Raw genomic sequence first — 23,898 nt, forward strand, 5'->3', positions numbered from 1 at the left:
TATATATGCCTGAAAGACTAACGGGATTGGTCCCAAGGGTTCTATTTGCCCAGTGGAGAAACGTCTGTGATTCGTCCTGCTGTTGCCTCTGTCACATCTGTCTGCCACGTTTTTATCCTGCTGCTCTTCTGAGGAGCTCAGGGCAGCATGCACGCGTCTTCTCTCTCCATTCTATCTTCACCGACAACCCTGTGAGGTATGAAACACAGAGAGAGAGCGAGAGAGCAGCTAGCTCAAAGTTATCCAAGTGAGCTTCAGTGCCTGAGGGTCTGTCTACATGTTACAAAGTCCTCGGCATATCCAGGTTGGTACAGGGATTTTTAAATGAGATGCAAGTTGCAAGTCCTTGCTGGGAACTCTGTCCCCAGGTGTGTGGTGTCCAGATTTCAGATCAGGACCACAGAACAGAGGAAGAGGGTGCTTAAGCCTTCCCTCTGGGTCATTTCCCAACCTGAAACACAAAACTCCCCATTGGGGGCTCCCATTGGAAACTGATGGGGAAGAAATATCTGCACGCACCGTGAGAAGCTGTGGCTTCACCAACTTTCACTTTACTTGCTTTAAAAGGACACCTGAGAAGGACAAACATTTAAGACAAACAACAAATGCCCTTGAGCTATTATCTGCATCCTCTGTTATTTATTTAACTAATTAATTAATTAATTTTTATCCCGCCCTCCCGCCGAAGCGGCTCAGGGCGGCGTACAACAATAAAACAGTAAAACAATCTGTACAACATTAAAATCACAATTTACATTCAGTAAAACCTACTCAGGATGGCGACTATAAAGTGCTACATACTCAATCCAAGTTGTCGAATGCTTGGCGGAATAACTGTTAAAGAAGAAGAAGAGAAGAGATTGGATTCAGACAAACAACAAATGCCCTTGTGCTATTATCTGCATCCTCTGTTGAAGAAGAAGAAGAGAAGAGATTGGATTTATTCCCTGCCCTTCACTACCCAAAGGAGTCTCAGAGCGGCTTACAAACTCCTTTCCCTTCCCCTCCCCTCCCCACAACAGACACCCTGTGAGGTAGGTGGGGCTGAGAGAGCTCTGACAGAAACTGCTCTTTTTCAAGAACAGCTCTTATCAGAACTACGGCTTGCCCAAGGTCATCCAGCCAGGGGCAAGTGGAGGAGTGGGGAATCAAACCCGGTTCTCCCAGATTAGAGTCTGCGCACTTAACCACTACACCAAACTGGCTCTGAAAGGGCATTTGCCCCACCCTGCCCCAGCCTTGTGTTCCAGCATAGTTAACCAGATGGCCAGAATGACAAAATCAGAGAAGAAACCAAGCTGGACAGAAAAGGGTGAGTTACAGAGTACCATTAATCCCAGGACGCTCATGACTAGGACCCGCCACCACTGCCACACCATGACTAGGACCCGCCACCACTGCCACACCATGCACTGCCACACCATGCTTTGGCCACCCAGTGAAAACTGATCTGGGTCTCAACTTAAACCTGATGCTTTGGGGGGGTATCTTTGTTTTCCCCCTGCTTCAGGTTGTCGAGATTGCCAGCTTGACCGAGCACTTGCTGACAGAATGTGACAAGAAGGATCACTTTGGCAAGTGTTCCCGTTGCTGCGAAGCCCTACCCAAGGAAGAGCTTCCCAGACACGTCAAGGGGAAAGCATGCAACCGTAAGTGACCCTGCCTTGGACGCATTGAGAGAGCAGCACAGTCTGACCCCCAGAGTTCTGGGCCTGGGGGAGTTGTAACCTCACTGATGAGCTGGGCAACTCATCACCGTGACACTGTTGCTCACTCCAGGCCGTGCAGTCAAATCACTTCGGGCGCACATGCGTGAAGGGCAGGCAGACTGCAGAATAATGTGCAGGGTTTCACTCAGCTGGGGGCTCTTGTGATCTTTAAAGAATCCAAACCTGCCAAAAAACGATCCCTGTAAGAACAGAAGGCGGCTGTGTGTACATTGCTATTCTTGAGAAGCCTAAGAGCCAGTATTTTTCAAAGCAAATGTAGTGGAGTTATTGACTGTATTACTTCAGACTGAAGGAGGAGGACCGTATTTTGTAATGCTTCTCCGTGTAATTAAAAAGAACCTGTTGACAAGAGCCTTTGTGCTGATCTGCTAAGCTTACTACAAGGAGTTTTAATAGGAATCCGGTGTCATATTTGGAAGTTGGGTCTGTAACATAAGTATTAACCAAGACTTTTGTGGGGTTAGGTGAGCTTTTTTCTTACCACTCAAATGACCCAGCCAGCCTCTGGGCATATTGAACTTCAATCATGTTTTCCTTTTCTAAATTAAGCACAGAGGGATTCCTACAAAGAGTACAGCCCACAAAAGCACTCTGTCCAAATGCGTCCACTTAAAAAGGGCTGGGAAATGACCTTTCTGCTGGAGAAAACCTCCTTGCTTCTGGTGGGCTGTCTGGAGACATCCACAGACATCCCACTCTGCAGACAGATACAAAAAAAGGAGGTGTTATGTGGGTGGTTCTATTTTTTTCCCTATTTGAGGGGGGTCACAGCAGGAGTGGTGGTCTGTGCTTTAAAAAAATACTTTAGATCTAAGTGCATATCAGTAGGTGCCGATAGGCTTTCTACGTCTCTCTGATTTCTCTCCCTTCTCTTTCCAGCTGCCAAACCCGAGAAAGTGGCCAATCACTGTCCATTGTGCCATGAAAATTTTGCGCCAGGGGAGGAGGTGAGAACAAATTCATGCGTGGGCTTGGTGGGAACTTTGCTTCTCTTACGATAATCCTTCACTGCAACACCTAACAATGATTCCTGGGCTTGCGAGGCTGGTCCCAGCTCCATCATTGCCTGATAAGAGAAGCAGAACACTGGCCAAAGTATTGACAAGAGCCCTTTGGCCCCGCAGGCAGCATCCTCCTCCTAACCCCAAGTGGTCAGGTAAAGGCTGGTGGCCTGCCTCTCAGAGTTGTTGTGAGGGCAAACACAGCAAACACTGGAAGCGTTTTGCAAGTTCCTAACGCTCTGTAAGCAGTTGATAATCTCAACAGAAAATGTCTCAAACCTCTCAGATGTAAGCCTGTTCAAAGCAAACACCCCACTGCTCCCTTCCTCCAGCAGCTGGACTGAGTTCACCACCCAAGTACACACACATGCTCTGCTTAAGAAGCAAATAGGGACGTACCACCTGACAGATAAGGAAGAGGGGGGTGCAGAATCCTAGGCAACTTCTTCCTTTGGCAGATGGTTGTCCCCTTGGGAAACGAGAGTCGCATGTTCCAGAACGAAGATGCGCACAGTTCTCTCCCATCTTGCATTTTAGCTGGGACTCACCACCTCAGTCCTTTGCATTTGCTCCAGACGCAGCCGGGTCAAGCCCTGAGCCTAGCTTCCTGTCACATAAACTCACCCTTGTATTGGTGGGCTCTCTCGTGATCCGGTCTGATTCCATTTCCCCTTTCACCCCCAGGCCTGGAAGGTGCATCTGATGGGCAAAGACGGCTGCTGCATGAACCCGAGGCGGGTGTCCTCCTTGAATAAGAGCTTGCCATCACAATCGACTGCTGGTATGGCATCCCTCAAGGGTCATTTGCTCACTGGGTCACTGAAAACATTTAGATCTCTGCCAGTGGCACCACTAGATGTTGAGGCTGCGAGCCTACATCTTAGCAGATGGATCACGCCAAATCACCATGAAGCAGGGAGGGTGGGGGCAGTCTGAGGCAAAGAAGCAGCCCCCACCGGCAACCTTGCTGAAGCTAAGCAGGCCCGGGTGTCTGGGCAGTGGAGGGACATAGACCACCCCCCACAAGAATATTATCAACAGCCGCCTTGGGTTCCCTGGCGGAAGAAGGTTAGGAAATAGAGTACATAAGAAATCCTTCCTCCAAAGGTGACATTTCAGTCCTTTAAGGATGGCAAAGATCTGTAAGTTTAAGTACTAATAGTCCAAACCAGGGGTCGGTTCGTAGAAAAAGAGCTAGGGGAACTCATTAGCATAACTCATTAGCATATGCCACACACCCTGACATCACCGGAAGTGTGTCATAAGGCCACACACCCTGACATCACAGGAAGTGTGTCATAAGGCCACACACCCCGCCCCCAACGGTCCCGGCCGCCACTGAACTGTCAATATGTTCATGAGGGGCCTGGCAGTGGACCTGCAAGGCAACAGAATGAGGCTGGAAGCAGGGGGCGGCCGGAAGAAGGGGGCGGGGCTTTGTCGTGTGCCACACATCCCCGCACCTCACCCGGGGGAACTGCGATTCCCCCCGAATCGACCTCTGGTCCAAACTAGCCTGATCTCATCAGAGCTTGGAAGCTAAGAAGGGCTGACACTTGGATGGGAGGACTACCAAGGAAAACTGGGGCAGCTGTGCAGAGGAAGGCCATGGCAAGCCACCTGTGCTCATCTCTCGCCTTGAAAATCCCCTGTGGCGGAACTTCATGGGGTCGCCACGGCTCATTTGCGACCTGGTGGCACGCTGTCCTTCAGTAAGCGCTGGTCCTGTGCAGTAGATAAGGCAGGATTCTTTCATATATGGTGGTTATGCAGATGAGCCTCCAGTTACAGGAAGCAAACAGTAGAGATTGTATCCTCCGGGCTGGAAAAACAAATTACCTACAAACCAGAGACACCGCTGCTGAATTACGTACCCGACATCCCTAGAGATCTTCAGACGGTAGCCTTATTATTACAGTGGCTCGACTGGTCTTTGCCAGGAAATGGAAGCAGAAAATATGCCCAAGGTTCAAGATTGGCTGTTGAAAGTAAAAGAGATCCAAATTAACAGCATACCCAAAAAAAAAAAAATAGCAATGAGTCCAATCCGGACTCATGGTCAGGCGTTGTACAGAAGATAGCTCTGGCAACAGAACAGCTAGAATCAGAAGCAGAATCACTCAGTGCTGGTATTGTTGTTTTTATTCTTATGTGGATAGTACATAAGGGGTAATTTTTTTGACAGTGTACTTAGTGGGGGGGTTGGGGTTCCTTTTCTTTTTCTTTTTTTTTTAGTTTAATAAACTTTAATTTTTTTAAAAAAAGAAATCCCTCTCCCATCTGTTGGTCTTCCTCTGCCATGCCCTCTCCCCTCCAAGATACTCTTCTCGTGGTGTCCGGTACTGTATTGCCCTCAGCAGTCCTTGTTAGGAAAAAACGTTTTGCTTTTTCTTCAAGAACCATCAAAGGGGGCTCCATGTTTTTAACCTCTCCGGGGTTTTGTATGTAACACCCCACAACTGCTTGTTCTCCAGAACTGTTGGTAGGAGACCACTGTGGGGTCCAGCCACACTGTTTTGTTTCATACGTGCACATCCGAAATGGTCATCCAAATGTTTCATTGAAACTGCGGAAGCCAGAGGAGCGCTGCATATGACTTGGGGGGGGGGGGCTCAATGCCCTGCGAGGATGCTTTCCTCTCCCCATGATTATTGCTGCTCTAGGGGAAACCGAAACCTAGCATGCAAGAGAAGAGAAATCATGCTGTGCTTGCATAAATTTGCTAGAATGTGCTCAATCTGTGTAACATATGCAGCCTGCTGGATTCAGCTTTTCTCGGAACGTGGATTGTTTGACTCTAGAGCAGATAAATTTTGGACAGAATACAGATGCCCAAACCATGTTTACCAGGGCAAAGTTAGAAGCATGCTAGAGCTTCCAAACAGCCTAGTTTTGCAAAGGCATATATGGAGCAGCTGCTAGGCCAGTCTTTGCTCCCACTGTAAGCTTTTCTGTCTCCTAGCAGAGGGATGGTGTGTGTTGACCAGCAGGGGGGGATGGGAAACGGCGCAGGGCCGATCCCGTCCTGTTGTTTGCCTTGAGCTAAAAGTCTTGCCACAGACATGGAACATTTCCAAAACGTCCTTTTCTGGAAAAATGGGAACCAGAGATTCTCAGGATGCCCATTTGTATGGCTACACCAGATGCCAGGAGGACTTAACAATGTTTCTTCCTGTGCTGGAATCTGAATAAGCCCCTTCTGCAACCTGGGATTCATGCCTCTCACTCTTGGTCCTCTGATTCACAGGCAAAACTGCGGGAACAACAGCACTCAACAAGTCCGGGCCAGCCGGAACAAAGCTCCGCTCCCCCGTGGTTGGAAGCAAGATCCCCACCCCACGAGGAGGCTTCAACAAAAACACCAAGTAACTTGCCGCCCTCCTTGCAGTGCCAAAGCAGGGAAACGGTGGCAGGCTTTTGTCTTTCTCAAGCCATGGATTCGTCTTCTCGTGAGCTGCAGGCCCATTTGTAAAAACAGTGTTCTAGCTGGACTGCCTGGTCTCAGTGGCATTTACCACAATCCGCATATCCTAATTCAAACGGTTCTTCCTTGACACGACAATTTGTAATCATGATGCATTCCCAAGGCACAGACCTTCCCCTAGGATGATACGCCTGGTGTGGCTGTTTTCTCTGCCTCCCACTCTGCTCTCCGTAATGGCTCCTGTCAGTCTGTCACCTGAGGCAGGTGCCTCCCCTTGCCTGGCAGCAAGGCCCTCTTTTCTTCCCTATTGTAAATCAGATATGCCAGATGTGTGTGGATCTAAAAAGCACAACCTAGACCATCACTTGCGGACTGCTTTTCTGTGCCCTCTCCTCCTCCACTGTGAAGGTCTCGTGTTTCCTTTTTCTTTGCTTTTTGTGCAGTTGGACCTGCCCAGGATCAGCCAAAGGAGTGCAGCAGTTAAAGACTTCTGCAGTTCAGTTAAGATCAGCCTCTGAACTCGATGCTGAGCAATCACAGGGTGCAGCTTTTGGCTGGGCTGTACCATTTTAGCCTATTGGAGGGGTGAAGGTTTGAATCTTTGCATACAAAACTACTGTTTTCCTCAGCATTACAGTTTTAGTATGCACAAGATTGTATTTTTATGTTTGGGAGGGCTCCAACAATCCCTTCCCTACCTCTGCAATTTAAACTTGCACAGGCCGGCAAAAGCGACACCCAGAACCTGCTCCAATCATAGATTCCTGCTCTGAAACAGGGACAGATAAGCCACCGTGGTCCACAGAGCACAAGAGACAACCAGTCACTCCATTCAGCACATTGGCTTTTAGACACACATCAGAGAATCGAGAATCAGATGTCTAAAACGCGACACACAAAAGACAATCCTGTCGGCCACATTGTATAGTCCGGGAAGCAGAAAAGGGGGCCAAGAATGCACCTCAGGTGCTCCTCACGTTCCTGCTTAAAATGGAACTGACTGGTGCTGCAGCGCTTCCAAGGACAGATTTTTTTTTTAAGCAGCCTTCTGCTCCCAGAAGGATTTCCCAGCCGTCCTAGGGCTTCCTCTCACCTCAGAGCACGTGACTCAGTGGATTCGGCTTGGATACTTTTGGCTATTAAAAAGAGAAAGCATCTATGCCAGCCACCTTTTATGCAGCTTATTCGCCATTCATGAGCATTTCGGTTGCTAAAGGAGAGTTCTGGGCACATTCTGGCTCCCCCAGTTTACTTAGTGATGCTCAATGGGCGTAGCCAGGGACCATATGAATTAAGCCCTAACATTCGCCTCATAGCTTCTGGCAGCGCACAAATGGTCCTTGGCAAACAATTCAGGGTTGCTTGAATATGAAAAATTTAGAAAAACAGTGGATTTAATTCTTGGGGGAAACCTGAACCAGCAGGGGACGCCGATCAAGTTATGAAAAGGTGGTCATTATTCTCCTGTTGTGCCCCCCCTTCCTTTGAAAGAAATGACAGCTTTGATGAAACCTTGTTTTGCCTTGTTGTGTCGAGGTGGAGGAAAACACAAGGGAAAACTAAAAATGAGGAAGAAAAGCGGAAAAAAACCCAAAACCCTACCGGTACGAGGAAAAGAGAGATAATAAATATTTTAGTAATATAAATGTTTCTATATGGGATTGCAGCGTTTTATTATTAAAATATTCACATTTATTATGGATTACTAAATTTGTTACTAAAATATTTATTGCTTCTCTGTTTATTGCACTGGTACCTTTTTGCTTCCCCCACTTGTTTTTAGTCTTATGGGACGTGTTGTGGCTGCAGCGATAACTGGTAGACTTTTGAATTACACAGACCGCTTCAGCATACCAAACAGAGTGCTGCTGACAAAGAATATGACTGCCTAGCATAGTGTTTGCCCGCACCTTCAGTATATAGAGTGTAGGGTTTGGGGGTTGTGTCTTCTTCTCCCCCATGGAGTGAAATGTGGGGCATGCTCCCAGGCTCCCTTTTGCCACAGTCAGGCTCATGGACGGGGCCTCGCTTTCTAGGCAATGGAAAGGCTTCTGCAGTTCCCCTGGGCTGGTAGCCTAGGTCGTGTCAGGGCATTCCAATGCACCCTTACCTTGAGGGTGATCTTGCAGAGAAGGGAATCCGTACAACAGACCAGTCGCTGAAGGCATCTAATCATCCAAGATGTGTTAGGTTTCATCCCTTTAATGCTACACAGTGTCATAAATATTTCTCAGGAAAGGCATTTGCAGTCCAGTCCTAAACATGGGTGCTTCCACAAAACAACCTTTTTCTCCAGTATTGATGCCATTTGCTCACGCATTTGCATCAGAGAATCCAGACCAAGGGTACTTCCATATTAGTTTGAACAGAGAATCCAGTGACATCCTTGGCAGCCCAGCGCATACCATTGTTTTCCCTGTCGCTGTCCCATCCTTTTAAAGTTTTCTTCCTTGCTTTCCTGGTTCCAATATCATTCATTCCTGTCCTGCGCATGGCACTTACGTACTGCGAAACAGGGGAGAGGTGAGGAAATCAAGTGCTCCTTTTTGCTTTGCAGAGAAATGTTAGTTTTGTGATTTTTATTACGAAACGATGATGAAATGCTAAAAAATAAGAGTGGCTCTGCCTTCTGAGCACTTAAAAAGCAGTACTTAATCATAGACCCAGATTCACAGATTGCTCTGACCAGGCCCAGACAGAACAGGAGGCAATTATATCTGTAAAACAAAGAAGCGAAGAAAATTGCTCAGAGAAGCTTGTGAAACGATTGATTCGCAGATTGCCCTGACCAGCCCCAGACAGAACAGGAGGTAATTATATCCGTAAAACAAAGAAGCGAAGAAAATTGCTCAGAGAAGCTTGTGAAATGGGGCTCACCTCCAAGCAGACATGTGGTGGGATCTTGCTGGTGGGGAAAGACTTCTGTAGGGAATACAACCTGTATTAAGAGCTTCGTGGGATCCAAGGCTTTCCAGCTCCATTTCCACCTGGTTGCTGGACTTTGCAATGGTCCCTTCATGGGAGGTCCCAGTGTCCCCCCCCCCCAGCTGTTACATTTCCCTCGTTTCCTGGGTTCTGTTCCGTTACGTTTTGTTTTAAGGTACGGTGTCTAGTGATTTCCGGCTCCTTCTGTGCTTATTGTACAATCCTTTCACGTGTGAAACTGACACAGTATCTCACTTGGCTTGAAAGTGTGTTTGAGGTTGTCGATGATGGTGTATTATACGTACTCACACCCTATTTATATCTCTCTCACTATTAGCATTCTTATCAAGCTAGCCCTTGTACAGAATTAGCACACACACAAAAATCACTTAGTGAACGTCACTAGGAAGCACCTGAGATTCACTTGGTAGTAAGCCCCTCTGAGTTGGATGGGGCTCAGTCCCGAGTAAGTATACTCCAGCGTTAGGACACTTACAGGTTTCTTTTTCGGGTGAGAAGCAGCCCTGTTGGGCTAAAAATGATAGTTCATACCCAGCAGTCGACTTTAATAACGTCTCACGGGCAACTTGCCATCAGCCTCACAGTCCCTGATTTCACTACCAGGAGCAGGGAAGGGGCCACAAGCCTAGGTGGCTTTGAACCATGATAAATTAGAAATCCGTGGTGGGGGGGTATCTAAACTGCTGTCAGCCATAATGGCCCAGTGGAACCTCCATGTATTCCAGAGATCATGGACGTCATCCACAGAGGATGACCCAAATATCTGTGTCCACCTCACTGGCTTCTCAGAGGCACCTGGCTGGCTGTTGTTGGAAGCCAGACTCTTGGGTTGATGGACCTTTCCATCGGCCTGGCTGGGTTTTCTCTGGAGCTGTTCCATTTATTGCTGGTGTCGGAGGGCTTCCTCCCTCCTTAATGGGGAGCTGCACACTTAGCAAGCCAGAAGACAGTTTGGTGGCGCACTCAAGATTTTTTTTTTGGGGGGGGTGCCGTGTATGCCCGGTTGAGTTGGCTCTCAGCACAAACTGCAGATGTATACCCCTGCACGTGGCTGTGCCCCCACCACACCCGAGCTTTCTCAATGCACTCACTGAAAAGAGCATACGTTTTCATTCAGTAGGAAGTAACCATGTAGAGCAGAGGAGTTGTACCTCCTCCCCTCACTCTTGGTCAAGCAAGCAGAAGCTGCCTCCATTCTCTCCCCAGCCGCGCATCAGCTGTAGCAGCTGCTTAGGAAAACATGCAACATCTGCTGACATTTGGTGGGGGGGCGGGGGGCAGTGCAGCAGCTCAGAAGCACCTCCTGTGGCTGGTGGCTTCTCTGTTTTGCTCTCCCCCCCCCCACTTTCTCCTCAAGATGTTTGCTTATGCTCATCTTTTCACCTGTATCGAAAGCCTCTGTCCCAGCCCACGAGGCTGGGGCCAACTCTAAATGGGCCGGTGCTATTGGGGGGAGGCATCATTGCAAGGGCCAGGTGCCTGACAGAAGGTGATTTCCCACAATGGAACATTCCACTTCCATTGGTCGGTTTAACTACACGTTGCATCAGCAAATGTGTGTGAGGAATGGGGGCAGGGTCTACTTGCAAGGGGCAGGTGAATCAGCAAATGTATGTTAGGAATGGGGGGGAGAGGGGGCATGTTCAGGGCTGAAGTGGCAGTGAGATTCTTGACTCCCCTTCACACCATTTACCCCCCCCCCAGCCCTGTTTGCCCCCAGGCAACGGGTAAAGGTGGGAAGTAGTGCCAGGCAGAGGGAGAGTTAACCCTCCAATCCACTGTTGTCCATTAAAATGCCTTACTCTTCATACCCATTCAGGATAGGTTTGGGAAGCTGCGTGTGATGGCAGCCCCACCCTTGACAACCTCAGCTAAAATTACCGACTTGTCTCTAAGAAAGAGAAGTGTGCTTGCCGGACTAGATGTTCTGTGTAGGAAGGAATCCTGTGATAAACGTGGCATGTGCTGGCTCCAGCTAATGGGGTTTCCCCATTTTGCCTGGCACTTTCCACCCACCTATGACTCCCCTGTCATTTCCAAGCTGGGATTTTTGAGGATAAATCAGGCAGCTGGTGCAGCTGCAATACAGCCCTTGCAGGGTTTGAAGGAAACATACAAAGGGACAATTTGCTGGATAGCAGCAGGCTGATTCCAGGGTACTGCAAATGTCTCTCTTGTCACCTTGGACGGCGTTTGTACTTGGCTTTTCTCCAATAATAAAAGTCTATATTTCAACTGGGACAAATAGAAGTGCATTGTTTCGAGGGAGGGGTTTGTGGTGTTTGATTTGGAGGCTACTTGAAGTTGGCCACCAAAGTCCATTTGAATCAGAACACACTGGTTCTGGAAGAAGAGCAAGTTCAGGCTTGGATGAGTCTCCGGAGGGAGTTTCAAAATTCCCCGAGAATGCCTCTCTGTGTGCCCTTGAGGCTCTGAAGCAGAACTTGAAGGTATGTCATTGCTCCCGTTCTTAGTCTTGATGTTCATAAACTAAGGGACAAGGTAAGGCACCTGCTTTGCATGCAGAAGGTGCCCGGTTCAGTCCCTGGAATGCCCAGTTGAAGAAGATCAGGGAAAGATCTTTCTTTGCCTGAGACCATGGAAAGCTGCTGCCAGTTAGCAGCAAAAGTGGACTAGCTAGGACAAGTTTATGTGTTCATAAATGTTAGGCTGGAGCCATTCTGGTAGATAAGCTATCTGGGGCCTTGTGGGTGGTTAATTGAAATGGGAGAAGTAGGTTGGCTTTCAGAGCTGGTCTTTGGAGCCCACCAGTCCGCTAACTGAAGTTCATATCGAGAATGGACACCTTGCGTGTGGATTTTGTAAGTGTTTTTAAGGGAATCCTTCGATGCAGCCAACCAGTCTTACCTCCTATTCTTGATGAACCCTTGTTCACTTTTCTTTTTAATTTATTCATCATTGCTATATCCCAAAAACTGCACTGGAAAGAGTCTGACGCTTGGAAAATCCCTGGATAGCCCAAGCGTTCTAGTTCCGCTATGCAGCTGGTCACTCTGATATTTAGAGTTTCATCTGTTCTGCATGGCAGTGCTAAATTCCATGAAAATGGGACAGATGTCCCTCCTTTGCTCTCTGTCATACAGTAGAAATTTCAACTTAATTTTAAAAAAATACTTTCTAGTTCTCATAGTTCTTGGGAGTATATTTGCTTAGTGTCTTAATGGAGGATTCTGTTTCTAATGTCCCTGATTAGCCAGATTGCTCCCTGAACTATGTTCACTGTGTGGTTTACGTACTCTACAGCAGAGAATAAGTATATGTTATGAACACAGATAAACAGAGAGGCTTAATGGAAACACATTAGACCAGAGAGTCACCTCTGCAGTTCAGTAGCTCGCTGACCTTAGTTAACACTTGTGCTCCAGAAAAGTGTTTAGCTCACTGCGAAATGAGCCTGTGTGTAATATATAAATTTCCGTTAATAGGCTCTGTAGACTGATCTACCTGAAAGGGCAGAAGGCAAGGCAAAAAGTTTTCTCAGTCTTATCATGCTCTGGGCACTGCAGTGCATCTCGTAAAATATCTTCAAGCCAGTGCCACAGGCTCACCTGCATTGCTTGCTTCAGCACTAGCCATTACTATTCAGTTTATAGGAAGAATCCAGATACCATTCCAGTGTTTTCTGCATTCTTTTCCGTATTTCCACACTCATCCACTTATACTGGAATTTGTCCAGTATATCTGAGTGCCCATATGCAGGTTAAAGTCTCCGAAAGTAATTAAGTTGGATTATCGCTATCTGCTGATCTATGCATAGAGCTGAATTTTTTTTAAATTGTATTATGTTTTAAGCTTTAATTTGTTATATTTATATGTGAGCCGCCCTGAGCCCACTTGCAGGGTAGGGCAGGATATAAATCAAATGAAATAAAAATAAAATATTTTCAGGATTGGTTTGTGGTTGATTTTTAAAACGTGTGGATTGTCTAAGGAGACTTAAGACTTTCCTAGGCTACAGTCCTTATCTCTTCTAAAATAACATCCTTTGTCTAAAATAACATTCTTTTTGCTCAGAATGCGCTAGTAGTCTTGAGCGCTTCTTTCATCGGCTCCTTTGCCTGGCGTTAATGAGCACTTTCTTCTTTGCAGCAGAATCGGGTTTTTTAAATTAAGTTTCCTGTTTTGTTATGGGATGTTCCGTTTCATAGTTACGATTATGGTGTTTAAGAAAAGGTGCGAGCGCAGTTGGCAGCCAAGGAGAAAGGGGAGCAACAATCCCTCCAGTCTCTCGGGGGATGCAGTCGTAGACTGTGGCAGGACAGTTTTCACCACACGGTTGCAAGGATACAGCATCAGGACCGCTAGTCACTTTTCCTTCCGCACCAGAAGGGATCGCTACCGGACGTATGTGGCCATTCTACCATTCAAAATCTATGATTTAGCATCCACACACACAAGCAAATGGAGAAAGGGCGGAGATTTATTTATTTTTTGACGCTCTTTTTCTAAAATCCCGGAATTGCAAAAAAAAGAAGAAGAAGGGGGGGGGGGGGGAGACCCTCATATATGGAATTATCAGTGTCAAGTAAAAGCCCTAAAATCACTGCCATAGAGACAGCGAAGGTATAGAAGGGCTTTTAAGGGAAACCATAAGTTTTTACATCCGGGTTCCTAACCCCGGAAGCGGCTATTGAGGGGCGGCGCAATGGCGGCGGCGGACGAGGAGGATGGTGCCTGGCCGGAGGTGACGGATTCCGGCCGGCGGGAGCTGAGCCTGGTGGCGGGGCCGGAGCTGGAGGGGCGCGTGCGGGCCGCCGGGGGCCGGCTGCCGTCCGCCCTGGGCTCGCTGGGGGCGTCGCTCCGGTCGCTGGAGGTGCGCGGCGGCTGCGCCTACCTGCGGGAGCCGGGCCCGGCCTTGGCGCGGCTGACGGCGCTGCACACGCTGGCGCTGCCCAGCTGCGCGCTTGGCCCGGCGGGGCTGGCCGGGGCGGCTGCTCTCCTCCCGCCCACGCTGCGCATCCTCGACCTCTCGGACAACGCTCTAGAGGAGCTGCCTCCCGAGCTGGGCGGCGCGGATGCCGGCGCCGGGGCGGGCGAGGCCGGGGGGAGCTCCGGCGCCCTCCTCCTCCCGCCAGGCCTGCCCGAGCTGCGGCTGCTTAACCTGCGTCGCAACCGCCTGCGCCAGCTGGGTCCCGGCCTGGCCCGCAACGCCCCGGCCCTGCAGGAGCTGCTCCTGGGCGGCAACTGCCTGCGCTCCCTCCCCGGCGGCCTCTTGCCCGCGCCTGGCCGCACCCCGCCTTTGCCCCTGCTCGCCACCCTCGAAGCCGCCGGCAACGAGCTAGAGGAACTCGGCGCCCAGATCGCCCGCCTGGCCGGCCTCAAGGTAAACCCGTTTCTTGGGTGGAGTGAAAAGATAGTAAGCGGCCAGGAAAAGCGGTTAAGAAGGAATGTGAATGGTGTGAGCAAAAACAATTTAACAGAATACCTGAGTTGATGAATGGGGTTTCTGACAGTGCCTAAAGCTTTATTCCCATTCTTCACATTTGAAGTAAGGTAAAGGTAAAGGTTCCCTTGCTCGAAAGCCAGTCGAATCCGACGCTAGGGTTGCGGTGCTCATCTCCATTTCAAAGCCGAAGAGCCAGCGCTGTCCGAAGACGTTTCTGTGGTCATGTGGCCAGCATGACTAAACAACAAGGTGCACGGAACGCTGTTACCTTCCCACCAAAGTGGCTTCTCACCAAAGTGGCTCAAGTTTGAGGCAGGGGTGGAATTTAAACCAAGAGCTTGGTCTCAGTGAGCGGTTTATGTTGTTACAATTCACCTTTCTCCCTGAGACTCAAGGCAGATCATATGACACAGCAGTGCAGTTAATCCGGTGAGATGTCTGATGAGCAATGTAATAGGACTGGGATTGTGGAAATCTGAATAAAGGGTAAGTATTAAACACAACTCCTGCCAACCTAGCAGTTCGAAAGCAAGAAATTGCAAGCAGATAAATAGGTACTGCTTCGGTGGGAAGGTAACAGCGTTCTGTGTGCTTAGGCATTTAGTCATGCCAGCCACATGACCATGGAAACATCTTCAGACAGCACTGGCTCTTCAGCTTGTAAACGGAGATGAGCAGCTGTCACCTAAGCTGCCATCGAGGGAGAGGGGAGAGGATGGATGATAGTCTGCTGTTATACTGGAATCTTAGCTTTCGTTTCTCCTCACCTCGTCTTATCTGCTAGCTTAGGCCAGTGACCTTGGTACCTTGCTGTTGATGCTTTCACTTGGAGCGTAAACCCATTAGCTTAGGCGCACTTTGGCCTTTTCCCTGATTGGCTCACCTCCATCAGGGGATCCCAGTTTGAATTGTGTATAGCTCCCCCTTTTGCGTGCTTGCAATCAGTTCTAACACAAGATGTATGCACAAATCACCTGCTTTTACTGTAAATAAACCTTTTTGGAAAGGACGTTGTTGAGAACTGATCGCTGTGGGACTCTGAGTCCCCCCTAGAGTCAGATTCGACTGGCTTTCGAGTAGGGGGAACCTTTACCTATTAAACAGAACATATTAAACAGTCAGTGAATGATATTACATAAGTAGGGATATAATACAGTAAAAACAAGATACAGTAGTAGATAGCACATACCATATGTAGTAGTGAATTTCACAGACCCATTCTTTTCATTGAACTGTTCCATTAGAACATAGGCCTGTCACCTTTATAAAAACGCTCCCCTGAGCAAGTCTGTTTTACATAGTTTTTGGAATGCTACAGTTGTGGAAGGTAGGGCATTCCTCAAGGCGGAGGCCAGAATGTACTATTCTGCTTTGACGGCTCTTATAATAGATGGTGGCAGTTAGAATTTGTAGGGCTTCAGCCAGAGAGATCCAATGTGGTGGAAGCGGCATGAGGATGACACATGACTGCTGTAGCTTTGGACCGCCACAGTTGCTCCTTCTGTTTCTCAGTAAGGTTATTTTGTGCCATATTTTTGTTTATTTGCCATAGAGCAGCATGATGGTTCTTTGCATGACAGTTGTCCGCAAATCATTTCTTTATAAGGAAATCTCTGGATATGAAGTTGTTGTAACATGACGACGACAACACCTGATGGCATGGCTTTGTCCCAGGGACAGAGTGAGCCAATGTGGTGTCAGACTAATGTTTGTGACCCACCCCACCCCCAGTTAAAATCCTCACTTGGCTCCTAAGCTGTGTCTAACTGGAGGGTATCATGAGAGAGAATTAGAAAGAATCATGTGTGCTATCCTGAGTTTTTGGAAGGAGGATGGGATGAAACTGAGAATGGCTCATTTTTGTTTAAAGGCATTGATGTTCCATTTACTTTTTGCTTCAATTCCTTTGGCTTCTTAGACCTTGGACGTCTCTAATAACAAACTGTCTGAAATCCCCGTGGAGTTAGCAGACTGTCCAAAGCTGAAGGACGTCAACCTGAAAGACAACGCCCTGAAAGACAAGCGCCTTGAGAAGATGGTGAAGAGCTGTCAAACGAAATCCATCTTGGAGTATTTGCGAGTTGGGGGCCGAGGGGGCGGCAAAGGGAAGGGAAAACAGGACGGCACAGAGAAAGAGGAGGCTCGGCGGAAGAAGAGGGAAAAGCCAAAGAAAAAAGCCAACAGTGATTCGGAAGACGACGAGGCAGAAGAGGCACAGAAGCTGATAGTCAAAGTGCTTCACATCACTGTGAATCCAGCTCCACTGAGCGTGAAAGCCAGCCCGGCCGTCAAAGAAGTCCGCCCCTATATTGTGTGCTGCGTGGTGAAAGGGATGGATTTCCAGACAGGCAATGCTTTGAAGAGGTTTCTTTCTGTTCAGGTATGTCTGAAGAAATCATGTGGGATAATTAATGAGCATGATCCAACTGTAAACAAGTATTTGGGCAGTTATTGGGCTTGTCCCATACGGATCAAGTATGAAGCACTCTGGAACATATTGAAAATAAGTGACAGTAGGGTTGGATGCATGTAGTAGCTCGTGACGTAGATTGCAAACCTCTGTGAAAAGCAACCACAGCTGAAGAACAGATTTAGTAAATTGAAAACTGCAGCATGAAGAATAAAGGCTCCGTGATCCCAAAATACTTTTCTATAAGCATACATGGTTGTTGTTTTTTCCCTGTGGAAACTGGGCCCGAAGGCAGCTTTTCTGATGAGAACAGGGATATTGATTGATTGATTCAGTTTATAAACTGCCTTCCCCCAAAGGGCTCAGGGCAGTGTACAACATATACTAAAGTATCAATAATAAAATCGTACAAACAAGTTCAATTAAAACAATACAGTACTGTAATGTAATCCTCTGATGGTGTCTGATGTCAATTTGTGCCCTCACCATGGTGGGGGGGGGGGGTGAGAGGTGAAGGCCAGGCTTGATGGTAGACCATTGCAGTCCTCAACCATAGGCCTGGCAGAACATCTCTGTCTTGCAGGCCCTGCGGAACTGTCCCAGGTCCTGCAGGGCACGGATGTCACCAGGCAGAGAGTTCCGCCAGGCCAATGTTCGAGGACAGCCAGATATCTTTCGGGCCAGGGATCACCAGGAGATTTTGTTCTCCAAAGCGTAGTGCTCTTTGGGAAGAGGGGCTATATCAGGTATATTGTTTTGACGAGATATATTCCATCCTTAAGCTTCTTAGGGTAGCCTGCAAATCTAATTGAACAAAGTTGTCTTTGGCCTCAGCAGAGATCCTCTGTCCTACAGTAAAATAGCAGCCTTCCTTGCTCTACATTTAACGTCTGTGCCAGAGCACCGGCTTTTTCTCGGCAGTGTTTCAGCATTGGCAGCAGAACAGAAAGCATGGCCTCCCCAAAAGCACCAATCTTCTGTCCTTCAGCCACCAACCAGGGACCAGATAACAATCTTTTCGGTTATGGTGGATGTTAGGGAGTTTGTTCTGCCCTGCAGTTCTTTCCAGAGAAGCTGCCTTGGTGGTTATTAAGATGGAGCTTAATAGAATTGTTCTCCCTCATTTAGCTGTTCTGGGGTAAAGATGCCACCTTATCCAGGAGGCCACCCACCACAGCTGATTCAGTGAGCAAAGCAGAGAATGCTTCAGAGGGTCTTCTTCTGATTTTCTTATAGATATAGGTGGTATTGTCAGGATAGGGAAAAGTTCCACTGATCCTTGCCTGCTTTTCCTTTTCTGACTCTCTCATGGAGCAGCTGATTTGATACTGTCAGTGTGGTGAAAGAAGGGGCTGCTGTTTCCCGATGCAGTAACAAAGCTTTTTGTTTGATGGCTCTGTTGAAATTTTAGACCAAACTCCATGAAGACATCTGTGACAAACGGACAGCAGCCACCATCGCCACACACGATTTGCGACTGATCAAAGGTCCTCTCCTGTACGATGCTCGACCTCCTGATGAATTGAAGGTGAGGTTGTACTGGTGATGGTATTGGAGTTATCCCTAAACTGGAATTATCCATAAACTGGTGCTGATGCAGATAACTTTTCATCTTTGCCTAATGCTCAATTTTAGATCACTCCCTTGGGCCGAAAGGAGATCAAGGCGAAAGACCTCCTCCGCCAGCTGCAGTCAGAAGCCGATGAGCAGAGGAAGCAGAAGAAGAGGCAGAATATTTCTGGGCTGCACAAGTCAGTGTTAAATGTTGGGGCACCATATGTCTTTTATGGAGCCATGTCATCACCTTAGACCTATCCTGAGTTACAATTAATACCATTCTATTTACCCCTCTTTGACTTCCATGGCTTCCTTCCAGAGCCATAGTTAGGTGTGAGGTTCTGCAAGCTAGAGCCACTCTCACAAAGCTCCCATGCAAGAGGGTTAGGTCTGAGCAAAAGCTTACGGTCCCCAGTGATGCCTCTGCCCCGTTTGGGACTAGTTTCACTTGCATAAAGCAATCAGCTTTGTTTGCTGCTTTCCCCCCTAAAAAAAAAACCCAGTTTGAGCTGTTTTTCACTGCTTTGGGTTTTACTGTTTGAGACCAGGTTCCAAAAATCAAGAAAGGGGTGCTTTAAAGTTGTCATTTTGAAACTGTAGCCTGTTCCACAGTCCCCAAACAAGTTTTGAAACAGAGTAATTTCAAAAGCAGTTTTTGATATAGGGTGAGGCTGTGCTCTTGGGGGGAGGAACAAAAATTCCACCTGGATAGCATATGGCCCTTCCCTGTCCCACAGAAAGTCTTTGGACTTCTGCCATGGGCTGAGGATGAATGCTGGGGGTTTTCATGCTTGAGAGTGCAGATTTTCAAATCATGTACATGAAAATGCAAACTAACTGAATGCAAGTAAAACAGACTTCAACTTCCCAGCTTCTCTAGAGCTTTGATTTATTTTTTTAGTGTTTGCAAGAAAACTGCTTGGATGGCTACTGTTTTTATTTTTTGTTTCACTCATTTCTATATTCTCATTTATTTTTATCCAGGTACCTTCAGTTACTAGATGGGAAAGAGAATTACCCCTGCCTAATAGATGCTGAGGGTGCTGTGATTTCATTCCCACCAATCACAAACAGTGAGAAGACAAAGGTATAGAGGACCATTTAATATCAGCTGAAATTCTGCAACGAGAAATGTGGCATTCCATAACATTCATTAATAAGGCAAATTGGGGGAGATTTGTGTGATTTCGGTGACTGCATAAATCTGGCTTTGCTAGTTGAAGTTTGGGGCCAAGACCTTCACAAGGCACTGAAGCTGCCGCCTCCATTTTACATCTCACTGTTACCTCTTTCGCTCAGCAGGCATTGCCCATGTCCACAGAGTCTAGAAACATTTTTTTAATGAACTTGCTAACTGAAATTCAACCCTGAGCGTAGTTCTTCGTTTGTAGCATAAAACTGTTGTGTAGAGGGAACAAGCTTCAAATCCTTATCCTGAAAGCCCAGTGAGCATTCAAGGCAGTCTTGTTGATTTACCATATTCTAAGTTCTTTGAGACATGCTCATCTTCCACTTCATGCCAAAGGTATGTTCTACTCTACACCTTTCAGCTAGGCTTAAATGGGCACCATTGTTTATGACTTATCTCTCATGGAACGCTTGGAAGTGTAGTTCCGCAGGGGTGCTGAGAATCCTTCGCTAGACATGCTAGCAAAAATGTCATTCTTATGGCTCCTTGGAGAAAGCCATCACACTTCTGTTGCTTTTGTGAATGAAATTAGATTCCACAGGACTTAATTCGGCTTGGCCTTTACGCCAAGTCCAGTTCTTAATTTTTTTTTTCCCTTTCCTTTTATCTGCATTTCTGTTTTCTGTGTGAAGCTTGGGAAAACGACCTCAGGTATTTTTCTGGAGGTGACAAGTGCCACCAGCCTGCAGATCTGTAAAGACGTGATGGACACTCTCCTTCTGGTGAGGACATAGCTCCTGATCCTCTCCCCCTCCCAACCCTGCAATCCCCGCTGTGCATGCTCTTTAACCGTAGATTCCCAAGTTTACTGTATGTTAGGAAATCCGGTTGAGATATACAATTTAAAGTTTGAAGGTCAGGGTGCAAAGTAAACTTCCCCATACTCCCCAGCATCCCAATTAAATTACCCTGGGTAATTAATTACTCTACATATAGCAGGTGTGTGCCAAAAGTCCACGACCTTGATACAACAAAGCCCTCCGTGATCTGTCATTGCAGCCACCACCCTTAACATGATGAAAGCTGAGCGTACAGCATGTATTGTTCTATGCCTCTTTCCATTTCCGTCTTATTTGCTTGGGGGGAATGCCCATCAGCTCTTAAGGCAGCAACTTTACACAGTGCAATCTTGATTTCTTTATCACAGAAAATGGCAGAGCTCCACAAGTTCACTTCTGAGAACAAGGATGAGGAAGTGAATTCTGATCATGAATCAAACAAGATTCTCCTTTGCGAAAACTCGGGCGCCAAAACAGTTCCCAGGAATTCCCCTCTGATGCTGGAACAGGTTCGGGTCGTGGATATGGAAAGCAACTTAAAGGTCCTTTACCCTTCAAAAACTGATCTCAGTACAGTCTCATCTCTCCTCACTGTAATTCATTAAGCCAACCAATGTTTTCCTCCCCACTGCTTAATTTAAGGGCCTGGGTGTATATTTTACAATAGCCTTGTTTTGCTACACTTTGATTTTATACCAGCAGCAAGACAGCCGCTGCTCTGCTTTGTGGAGGATTCATTGAAATGCAATGGAACAAGATGTTGTGGTCTTGCGGAAGATTCCAAGACTGCTGTGGGTAATCAGATGTAACTAACCTCCTATCCAAACCCACCCGGAAGCGACACAGATCACTTTTGGATCAAAGTGCTGAACCCATATTTCTTCTTATGTAATAACTGTATTGCCCAGGCAGACTCAAGCTTCGTGGGCTGCCGTCCCTCACTATAACTGCCCTGTTTGGCAACTCACTTTTTTTGAAAAGGGGGGGGGGATGCATTGTTGACTCACTCCTGATCTAGCCAGAGGCTCTTTCGCCTCTCGTTCTCCAGTGTAAAAAGGCTTTTGTAGAGTGTTCCTCTCCTGCATGGCAGTTGCTGAGTCCTGCGTATGAACACTGAGCTGTGTAAGGGGGAGACCCTATGGCATCCCTCTGTGTGCTAGTTTAGGTGAATTCAGTTGTTGGATAATGCAGAGTGGGAGGAGAATCCCCAGCATGGGAGGCTCTGGGGGACCAAACGGGCCTTTGTGGCCGTTGGTGGAGTTCCCGGGTTTCCTGCAGGTACAGACTCACATGTACTGACCTGGAATCTTGAAAGCCTCAAGCTCAGTTTGTATCATGACAAGATGGCTTCCACATGCTCCCCCTCCCCCCCAGGTTCATTGCATGGCACTCTTTTGACCTGTGAAGTCAATTCACATGGGATGCTGCCGGCACAGCATACTGAGCTGCCTCGGTGGTTTCTCTTCTTCACATGTGGCTGGGCACGCAGGATGAAGCCATAGGACTGCAGTGGCTGGAGAATGAACTGAGCCTGTGCTTTGTAGAACGAGAACCTCTGAGCTTGTGTTGAAGGGCAGCCTTCTCCCCACAGCCAATCACTCTTCACACTGAGGATTCTTTCAAAAGCTGGTTGCGATAACAGCAAAGAGGAGATTGAAATCTACTGTACGTGAACTTCTCTTTGAACAACTCTTAGGCATGCCTAAAAAGTACCTTTTTTAACATCCTGGTCTAAGTTTGTAGCACTCACTGGATCACACGGAGGAACCTGTCAGCGAGCAATCTCAAAAGATTAGAAATAAAAGCAGAAATGATGACCTGCGCGCGCTTTGATTTGTTGTGTCATTTCACCATCACGCTTTTTTTCCCTGGCTCTGGCTCAGAACGATCACTTCTCAGCATAACGATTTCAGAATAATAGTTGCTTGTCCATCACACCTCGTACCACTATTTCTCGTGTACTAACCATGGTGCTGGGCCCCAACCTGAATGGCCCAGGGCTAGCCTGATCTCGTCAGACCTCAGAAGCTAAGCAGGGTCGGGCTTGGCAAGCACTTGGATGGGAGACCTCCAAGGAATACCAGGGTTGCTCTGCAGAGGCAGGCAGTGGCAGAACACCTCTTGCCTCGAAAACCCCGCGGGGTCGTCGTAAGTCAGGTGCAACTTGATGGCACTTTCCACCACCAATCATGGTGCTTACTGCTAAGTACAGTGTCCACCCTTGATATTCATGGAACTATAATCAAGCTAGCTGAAGTTGCTTTTCTTCCGCAGAGGGAAAAGTTCTAGTCCCCCCCACACACACACACACACCATCTTTTAAGGTTATAACAAAATCTCTCCTAGTTCTTTTTTATATATATATACCCTTTATTCTTCCTGTATTTCTAAGTCCCCTCTATTTGAACCGCCAGCTTAAGGTATTGTGGGGAACCCACAGCTCTTAGGCATCTGCCAGTTGTCTAAACACTGTATTGCAATGGGAGTTTTAATGATGCCTCTTGGTTTGGGGTGAGGTCTTGGGGCTCTGCGTGTGTGTTCTGTAAAGCAGCCCTCGTCACAACTGAATAAAATACTACTCTTGTTAAAAGTCCAGACCAAAAGGATGCATTTTCACCGTATTCCTGAGTGCCATCAAGGAGGGTAACAGGCATATTTTAAAAAGAGGTGTCTTTTTTTAGCCATCACACCACCCTTGAAAAGCTGGTTGCACAAGATCTTGTACGGGTGGAAACGCAAGCTGGGATCCAATAAGTTCAGCATGCGACTACTTTTTTCTTGCATTTCTGCCTGCACAAGAGCTCTAGTGCAAGTGGAAACTTCGCAACAGCTCTAACCCAGCTTCCTACCTTATTACTGGGCAAGTCGGCGGCCGACAGACTTCTGAGGGCTTCTCATTTTCCCCCTCCCAACTGTTTCTTCTTTCCCTTCCCCGAAGGCCTCCACAGCCTCTTCTCTTTCCCACCAACCTATCTTTTACCTGCCCCTCACCTTCAACTATATTATTCATTTATGCCCCATTTTTCTCCACAATGGTGGGCTCAAAGCACCTCATACCATTCTTTTCTCCATTTTATCCTCACTACATCCCCGTGAGGTAGGTCAGGCTGATTGTGATTGCCCCAAGGTCACTCAGTGAGCTACAGTAGAGCACGGATTCAAACCCGAGGGTCCTAGTCTGAAAGTCTGACCATTACACCAATTGCACTGGTTACAGACTGAGTACCGGATCCACTTCAAGGTGTTCGTAAGGTAAAGGTTCCCCTGCTCGAAAGCCAGTTGAATCTGACTCTAGGGTTGCGGTGCTCATCTCCGTTTCAAAGCCGAAGAGCCAGCGCTGTCCGAAGACGTTTCCGTGGTCATGTGGCTGGCATGACTGAACATCGAGGCGCATGGAACACTGTTACCTTCCCACCGAAGTGGTCCCTATTTATCTACTTGCAATTTCTTGCTTT

At 47.6% G+C, this 23,898-nt stretch overlaps 2 protein-coding genes across 2 annotated transcripts in view; both read left to right on the forward strand.

The window, feature by feature from the left end:
- CEP104 (centrosomal protein 104kDa) overlaps window positions 1-6,547 on the forward strand; it is a 42,835-nt gene extending 36,288 nt beyond the window's left edge. The window contains exons 18-21 of the mRNA XM_015414685.1: window positions 1,528-1,649; window positions 2,610-2,677; window positions 3,416-3,512; window positions 5,979-6,547. Of these exons, the coding sequence (XP_015270171.1) occupies window positions 1,528-1,649; window positions 2,610-2,677; window positions 3,416-3,512; window positions 5,979-6,100 (409 nt within the window). The 3' untranslated portion in view covers window positions 6,101-6,547. The remainder of the gene's footprint in view (window positions 1-1,527; window positions 1,650-2,609; window positions 2,678-3,415; window positions 3,513-5,978) is intronic.
- Window positions 6,548-13,759: 7,212 nt separating this feature from the next.
- Window positions 13,760-22,287, forward strand: LRRC47 (leucine rich repeat containing 47). Its single transcript, XM_015414691.1, has 7 exons — window positions 13,760-14,445; window positions 16,427-16,888; window positions 18,330-18,446; window positions 18,554-18,669; window positions 19,460-19,562; window positions 20,297-20,386; window positions 20,812-22,287. The coding sequence occupies exons 1-7, from the start codon at window positions 13,768-13,770 to the stop codon at window positions 21,046-21,048; spliced, it is 1,803 nt and encodes a 600-aa protein (XP_015270177.1). The 5' UTR covers window positions 13,760-13,767; the 3' UTR covers window positions 21,049-22,287.
- Window positions 22,288-23,898: the final 1,611 nt, after the last annotated feature.

This window comes from Gekko japonicus, unplaced genomic scaffold, assembly GCF_001447785.1.
Source record: "Gekko japonicus isolate JY-2015 unplaced genomic scaffold, Gekko_japonicus_V1.1 scaffold1156, whole genome shotgun sequence".
Taxonomy (NCBI): domain Eukaryota; kingdom Metazoa; phylum Chordata; class Lepidosauria; order Squamata; family Gekkonidae; genus Gekko; species Gekko japonicus.